The sequence below is a fragment of the Dipodomys ordii genome, unplaced genomic scaffold (assembly GCF_000151885.1).
Source record: "Dipodomys ordii isolate 6190 unplaced genomic scaffold, Dord_2.0 Scaffold120, whole genome shotgun sequence".
NCBI classification, from domain to species: Eukaryota; Metazoa; Chordata; class Mammalia; order Rodentia; family Heteromyidae; genus Dipodomys; species Dipodomys ordii.
Genome location: NW_012267336.1, coordinates 3107311 through 3115819, shown reverse-complemented (window position 1 = coordinate 3115819; position 8509 = coordinate 3107311). Strand labels below are relative to the sequence as shown.

Sequence of the window (8509 nt, the reverse complement as noted above, 5' to 3'; positions counted from 1 at the left end):
TTCCCAGCCCCAGTACTGTGAATTTGTTTTTTGAGGTGTGGTCGTGGGTCCTGAACTCTGGGCCTGAGCACTGTTCCTCAGTTCTTCAGCTCAAGGCTAGCGCTCTACCACTTGAGTCACAGCGCCACTTCCGGCTTTTTTCTTTTTTGCTTATGTGGTGCTGAGGAATTGAACCCAGGGCCTCATGCATGCAAGGTAAGCACTCTACCACTGAGCCACCTTCCCAGCCCTAGTACTGTGAAATTTTTAAAAATCCACAAAAATTTAGAGCTGAAAATAAACTTGTGGGCTGGGTGTGGTGACTTAAGCCTGTAACTCTAGCAAGTCAAGAGACAGAGATCAGGAAGATTTCAGATCTGAGATCAGTCTTGACCAAAAGTTAGTAGAACCCTATCTCAATCAATAAAGCTTGGTGTGGCAGAGGAAAACTGTGACCCCAGACATGTGTAAGGTGGAAGTAGGAGGATTGAAATGTGGATCATCTTGAGAAAAAACACAACGCCCTATTTAAAAAAAAAATAAAGCAGCACTGAGGGGCATGACCCAAGTAATAGTTTCTCTGGAAGTGTGAGGCCCTGAGTTCAAATTCAGTACTACAAAAAAGTAAGTAAGGGGCTGGGAAGGTGGCTCAGTGGTAGAGCGCTTGCCTTGTATGCACGAGGCCCTGGGTTTGATTCCTCAGCACAACACAAGCAGAAAAAAAAGCCAGAAGTGGCTCTGTGGCTCTAGTGGTAGAGCACTAGCCTTAAGCTAAAGAGCTGAGAGACAGTGCCCAGGTGCAAAGAAATTCAGGCCCCACAACCAACCAAAAATAAGTAAATAAACTTGCAACATGTTTTCAATTACAATTTGATTTTCACTAAAGTTTTATACAACTATACTTATACTTTTACTAAATAGATTTCAGGACCCAATTGAGGTTCTCAACTTGAAGTCTGAAAAACAATCCCCACTTTACCTTCTGTCTACACTGATAATTACTTGCTTTTATTTTGGTTATACATGCACAAGAATGGGTTAACATGGACCCAGCTATCTCCAGACAAGGTGTAACAGCAATGGCACGCACTACAGCACCTACTCAGGAAGACTTGTTCCAGTATGCTTATGCACCACAGCTTCGTACTGTTGGAAAAACATCATTAATTTCATGGTTTGCTGTGGCAAGAACAAAAGGAAAGAAACCTTGAGAAATAAATTCTCCTCACTATGGCCTTTCCACTTGACATTGCAAAGCATTCTGATTAGAGTTGAACAAAGTGGGGAGAAAGTCTCACATTCCTAGGTGCTACTAAAAAGGTTTCTGGAATAGTCTATGATATTCCAGAGTGCCCAATGCCTCCTTAGTGGAGCGAGTGTGTGGGGTCATCATGGCCATTAGAAGCCATTGGTATTGTCCCCATCACTTTCTTAAAGCTGTGAGTAGTCCCCAGGCACCGTGTTTTTCACTCCAGTCTTGGGGTATCTTTATTTTATTTATTTATTTATTTTTTTGCTGCTCCTGGGCCTGAACTCAGGGTCTGGGCTCTGTCCCTGAGCCACTCTATGCTCAAGGTTAGAGCTCTATCACTTGAGCCACAGTGCCATATCCACTTTTTGCTTATGTGGTACTGAGGAATCAAACGTAGGGCTTTCATGCATGCTAGGCAAGCACTCTCCATTAAGCCACATTCCCAGCCATGTATCTTATTTTTCTGTTCAGTTATGGTAATACTGATAGGTAGTGACATATTTCTTGGCAAAATATATATTCAACATTTACTTGGAGTCATTAACTCCTATTTCCTGTGTGGGGAATAGGAAATGCTTCTCCTTTTCTATTTCTCCCTCTTTTCACTAAAATAAATCCTTGCTAAAACTTTCACCTTGTGAAACGCTCCTTTTCTGCAAGATGCTTTTCATGAGTGGGTCTCAAGACCCTGTGACTTTCATGGATATAGGGAAGCTGAAGGAACCTCTCATCTGTCTCTGGTGATAGAAACTAGTGAGCCTTAGGCAGGAGTGAAATCTCGCAAGACAACCAGTTACCCACCAGGGTCAATAGAAATGTGATCCTTTTCACCACACCGTGAAAAGTGCAAGCTGTCTTCTGAGCCCAATCATCTGTTGGTCCTGAATGGGACATGCTGTCAACCAAATTTCCTGCCAACCGAGTTTCCCACCTCACCTTCTAAGTTAGGTAGAGAAATGACTTTTTTGGTTCCCCCTTTCCAGGTAGGTTAGTAGTCTACTGCCAGCAGGAAATGGCTATAGGACTGTCACGCTTTGGTATGCCTTTTCAAATGAAAAGGGACCAAAATCATGTACAGGAGGGAATGAAGCAGGATAGATAGCTAAGGAGACAGGGAAACTATATTATTTTTAACAAGTATTAAAAGGGCCACACTCAAAGTTAAAAACAAAGTAAACTGAAAAAGCTGGTAAGATACTCGTCCACAACAAACAGGCCTCCTTTTAAAAGTTAAGTTACAAGATTAGGAGACTCAGGGTAGGCTATCTAAGTCTGCCTTCTCCTTAGAATGGAGAATTTATAACGGATAAAGAAAGTCCTCCCTTGAATAGAGAATTTATAATGGGTAAAGATAAGAAAGTCCAAAAAGATTACCTGGTCCTGGGATGAGCTTTACTCATCTTACTCTCTAAAACCATTGTTTAAGCATTAGCAGTTGCTAGACTGCTGTGACCACGTGTATTTGTCCAGCTCAGAAAATATAAAAGCTACAGAAAAGAACTGTTAATTTGTCTTTTAACTCCCATTTCCTATTCCCCATGTTGGAAATGTTTCTCTCTCTCTCTTTTTTTCCTTCCTCCCTACTTTAACCCCATTATACTAAAATAAATTCTTGCTAAGACATTAAAAAAAATGGAGATATGTGTTGTGAAAATTTCTTTCTGTTTAATAGGTACAGAGAATTCCCTTTTTTCATTTTAAAGTATTATTAAAAGAGTCTTAAGGAAATTAGTCTCTTTGTTTTATCTACAGACAAATACATGCAACACCACTTTTTAATTCAAATTTTCTGATCAGTTGTAGGACTTGAACTCAGGGTCCCGTGCTGTCCCTGAGCTTTTTCCACTCCAGGCTAGTGCTCCACTTTGAGCCATAGCACCACTTCCAGTTTTCTGGTGATTAATTGGAGGTAAGAGTCCCAGGCTTTCCTGCCTGGGCTGGCTTTGAACATTAATTCTCAGATCTGAGTAATTAGGATTACAGGCACCAGCACCCAGTTCTTTCAATAAACTTTTAAAATTTGTTTTAAAAACAAGAGACCTGTACACATTCTTTTTTCTTGCATCCTGTGAACTAGTGGCTATACCAGGACAATGGAAAAGAAAAGGATGGCAACTGAACTCTATGAATTCTGTTACTTGCTAACCATTAGCCCGTTCATTCTGCTTTCAGTGTACAAACACTTCTGCCATATACTCAACAAGATGCTTTAGGTCTTGACCCATAGCAGTGGATGGGCATGCCACACCTGGTCTGCTTATATGCTAAGTTTATAATCTAAACCATGTGTAGGAGGAGAGGGAGAGAGATTTGTGTTCTTTTTCCTTTTTTACATTAATGCATTATTTTCTCACCTTTCCTTACACAGAAAACAGAAGACCTACAAAAACTGAGGCTTATTCTTACCAAGAAGGTGTTGACAGAATTCAGAGTAGGGAATCTCAGCACAACCCATGGACACTTGTGTGAATTCTTTGGCATGGAAAGGGTTGGACAGGGACTCACACACCTTGAAGTATACAGTTCCCTTCTCTTTGACAATGGCAGCCTGTTCCAGTTTTTCTTTGGTGTCCATCTCCCAGGATTCTTTGGCCTGTGTGTAAATTTGTGGCAATGGTTAGATGAGCACAGGAGGAAATGCATCAGCTGTTGCCAGCTACTTCTATGGGATACCCCAACTCCAGGCACGCTGGTTGGCTGCTAAACTCTGGGTCACTGCTGGTCACAGGTTGGCTAGTGCTCTCAATATGGCTTTAAGAACTCGCTTCCCAAGGTGCCCCATGCGGAGCATGAAAAGGGTGCACCTTTAGATGGTATGGTGAGGCCATCCAAGGAACGCAAGGCCCCCTCACTCCCCTCAGGCAAGCAGCAATCACAATTTTAGCAAACTTTCTCTAAGCCTGTTTTCAACCCTAAAATGAGAATACTACTTGTAGTCAAGTCACAGTTGTAGATCCATATAGAACTTTCAAAACTCTAGGCCCAGCAGTTGTCTTTGCAGCAGCCAGTTACACTCAGGCGCTAAAGAGTAACAACCTGCATCTGTGTGCTTGGGGACTTGCACGTAAAAGAGGTTAGGAGAGCAAGGCTCAGCGAAGATGTCGCGTCAGAGCCATAAACACATGACTTCACCATCGGCTGCTAGTCTACACTACCTGTGCTCTTTCTCCTAAGGTGTGGTCAGTGCACTACAGGGCAAAGCAGTTAAGAAGCTTAGGTGCTAACTGTAAAATTCTCTCTATCCAAAAACAATTAGGCTGTGATCCCAGTACTGCAGCCGCCCTGCCTCTGCTTTAAGTGAGTGAGGACGATACTAGTTTCTCTGGCAACCATGTGGCCTCCTTATGATTCAGCTCAATTATTTAAAAGCCTAGTTAACAAGGGAAGCTATGAATTTTTCATGTAGGCTTCAATCTTTTTTTTTTTTTTTGAAGACAGAGTCTCGTTATGTAGTCCAAGTGGCCTCAGTTTTGTCGGCATCATAGGCATGTACCATCAAGCCTGGTTTTTAGCTTTGGCCTTTTTTTTAAATGTCAGAACTGGGGGGGAGGAGGGTACTGAACTCTGTCCCTTAGCTTTTTTGCTCAAGGGACACAGCTTGACCCATAGCTCCACTTTTGGCTATTTAGTGGTTATGGCTAATTAGAGATCAGAGTCTAGGCACGATCCTGCTCGGGCTGGCTTTGAACCTTGATCCTTAGATCTCAGTATCCTGAGTAGCTAGGATTATAGGTATGAGCCACCCATTCCTGGCCCTTCCCTCGCTTTCTTAGATCAAAACTACAGGCCTATAGGGCAACAGTTTCTCTTCAGAGTAAGGTACAGAATGGAGGGGGAGGGAGAGGAGGATGCATACTATATAGGAATAAAAAAGGAATACATAAGCCCGTCACTGAGGGGCCCCAGGAAGGTGTGGTACAGGTCCCACAAGCATGTGGCTGCTGTTGACAACATACTTAGCCCAGGCATAGGCTACGTGTTTGTGGTTAAATCAAGCTGGCAGCCTCCAGAAGTGACCCCGGGCTGCAGAGATCTCCAAGGGGGCATCATTTCTTCAACCTAGGGCAAGTGACAAATTCCCTCTTCTATACTTGGACAGTTACATTCCTTTCTTGTGTCCTGGTCACACAGAGGGTGGCCCCAGGCCGGGCCTTTGGGATCATCGCTTTCAGCACAGGCCCCCTTCGTGACTCCGTGAAGGGTACAACCCGTTCAGCACTGAAAAGCCGAGCCCCACGCCCCCAAGGAGCAGCTTGGCAGTACATAAACCTTTTTTTGTCTTCAACCCAGGAAAAAAAAAAGTACAAAAAGAACAAGTCTAGGAACAAATAAGGGAACAAGTCTTGGATTTTACCCAAGTTAAGTTTAAAAAAAAAAAAGGCTGACACATAAAAACAAAGTAAGCACACGGAGCTCCTGGGCTGGTCAGTTGTCCCTTCTCTGGTAACAGTGCAGAGACAGGAGACAAAGCACAACTGGGAAATCAACCCCACTGTGACGCACCACCTGGCAAGGCAGTTAAGGAAGCGGGTGGGAGAGAGCACCAGGATGGAGAGAAGTTGGATTTTCTCACCTTTTCGAAGCTCTTAAGTGTAACTTCATATATAAGCTCAGCATTAGGTTCAATGCCAAATTTAGGCTTCCCTGCCTCTCCAAAACCATATCTGAAATGGAGAGTAAAAATAAAACTTTAAAAGAATTGGTGTATAACTTCCGGGCACTCCCTTTGGTATTCTGAAGCCCTGTGTTCACAGAGAGTTTCACACATCAGAGATACCCAAAGACAAAGCCAATGCTGACCCAAGGACGCCATGCCAAGTGCACTGCTGAGGTTTCTGGGAAGCCAGGGAACATTTGGCTTTCTTTTCTCCTTTACATCCGCCTGTAACATGACACCTGTAGTGCTTAACACGGCCTGCTTAAATGTCACTGCCTTTTCCTCTGCTGGACTCCCTCTGCGGGAAGGGCAACAAAGATTCAGACACTGTAATTGTTCCAGTGGTGCTTGTGAAAGGTGTGCTTGCTTCAAGAAGCTTTTAACTTTTTTTTTTTTTTTTTGTGGTACTGGGGATTGAAGTCAGGGCTTCACATTTCCAAGGCCAGGGCTCTATCACCAGAGTTACATCCTCAAGTCCTTTTGCTTTTAGTTTTCTTTCTCTCTCAGTCCCCCATCCCTCCAATAGGGTCTTGCTACCTTTTCCTAGGCTGGTCTTGAATGACAATTTCTCCATTTCTGCCTCGAGAGTACCTGAGATTACAGGCGTGATTACCGTATCTGGCTTCTTTGAGAGTGTCTAACTTTTGCTCCAGCTGGCTTTGAATTGTGATCTTCCCATTCCCACCCTCTGAGTAACAGTGGTTATATAAAGGTGTGTGTCACTATACCTGCTCTCCTAACTTTTTATGTGTGTGTGCCCCGGCACTAGGGCTTGAACTCATGGCTTGGATGCTGTCCCTGACCTTTTTTTGCTCAAGGCTAACACTTCAGTCACACCTCTACTTCCAGCTTTTTGGTGGTTAATTGGAGATAAAAGTCTTTACCTTCCTCCCTCCAAGTTGGCTTCAAACTGCGATCCTATCTCAGCCCCAAAGTAGCTAGGATCACAGGCATGAGCCACAGGCACTCAGCCCTCTCTCTCTCTCTTTTTTTTGGTTACTTTTGGGGCTTGAACTCAGGGCCTGTGTATTGCCCCTGACCTTCTTTTGCTCAAGGCTAGCACTGTACCACTTGAACCACAGTGCCTCTTCTGACTTTGTCTGTTTATATTATGCTGAGGAATCAAACCCAGGGCTTCATGCATGCTAGGCAAACACTCTATTGTTAAGCCACATTCCTAGCCCCTCTTCTACATTTTAAACTTCAAGTACTGACTCCTTTCTTTCTTTCTTTCTTTCTTTCTTTCTTTGTCGTGGGGCTTGAACTCTGGGCCTGGGCACTGTCCCTCAGCTCTACAGCTCAAGACTAGAGCTCTACCACTTGAGCCACAGTGCCACTTCCAGTTTTCTGAGTGGTTTATTGGAGATAAGAGTTTCACGGACTTTCCTGCCTGGGCTGGCTTTGAACCACGATCTTCAGATCTCAGCCTCCTGAGTAGCTAGGATTACAGGTGTGAGCTACTGGCTACTTCCAATCAAATAAACATGAGGAAATACACATTAGAAAGGCAAAAAGGCACATCAGGAAACACAGATAATACAACAATACAAAATAGCTGCCCAGACACTCATCTGGAGATATACTGTTGGAAAATGGAGCTATCCTGTTGGAAAACAGGAGCGGTTTTTAGCTAAAACTGGATAAAAAACTGGGGATTTGCAAATTTACTTTTTAGAGCCATCTAAGATATCAATATATATGTATGTTTATATTTTTGTTTGTCATGGGGCTTGAACTCAACACCTGGGCACTGTCCCTGAGCTTTTTATGCTCAAGGCTAGTGGTCTACCACTTTGAGCCACATTTACAAATTGTAGATAGGAGTCTCGGGGCTTTCCTGAGCAGGCTGGCTTCAAACTGTGATCCTCTGATCTCAGCCTCCTGAGTAGCTAGGATTATAGGCATGAGCCACCAGGCTTAAACCTGGCTTCAAACAAAGTTAAACTATACAAGAAGCATATACTTGCTAGAATGAATGGGGCTTTGGTAGAGGAGTTCTACTTGTCTGGTTCCAGGGGCTCCCTAATATGCCCAGCATATTAGTCAAGTATTCAACAAAATATATTCTATCTGCTAAGCTAAACTACTGTTTTTTACTAGCATAGTATGGTTGGAATTTCAGTCCTCACATTTGCTAGGCAGACGTCCTAATGGCTAAGCCATGCCTTCAGTCCCAAACTACTTTTGAATGTATGAAATGATATTACAGAAGATCAACTCAAACTTTCAGGGTATGTGTTGTGAAAGATGTCAAAACTGGGCTGATGCTGACACACCCAGTGGTCTCTGGGGCAAAGGAACAAGAATACACACATTCTGTTGCTTGTTCTACTTTCTTTACCTCTTGCCTCATTTCCTTAGAATAAATGCTTACTCATTGACCTCCACAGTTAATCAAGAAAATGGAAGCTGAAGGGCTGGGAAAGTGGCTCAGTGGTAGAGCAGTTGCCTTGCATGCATGAGGCCCTGGGTTCAATTCTTCAGCACCACATAAGCAGAAAAAGCTGGAAGTGGCGCTGTGGCTCTAGAGCGCTAGCTTTGAGCTGAAGAGCTGAGGGACAGCACCCAGGCCCAGAGTTCAGGCCCCACGACTAACAAAAAAAAAAAAAAAAGGAAAAAGA

General features: G+C 43.5%; 1 protein-coding gene across 1 annotated transcript in view; it reads right to left on the bottom strand.

The window, feature by feature from the left end:
• Fkbp5 (FK506 binding protein 5) overlaps positions 1–8509 on the bottom strand; it is a 104073-nt gene that overhangs the window by 9822 nt on the left and 85742 nt on the right. The window contains exons 7-8 of the mRNA XM_013029625.1: positions 5805–5895; positions 3741–3824 (exon numbers count right to left, since the gene is read on the bottom strand). Coding sequence (XP_012885079.1) covers positions 3741–3824; positions 5805–5895 — 175 coding nt within the window. The remainder of the gene's footprint in view (positions 1–3740; positions 3825–5804; positions 5896–8509) is intronic.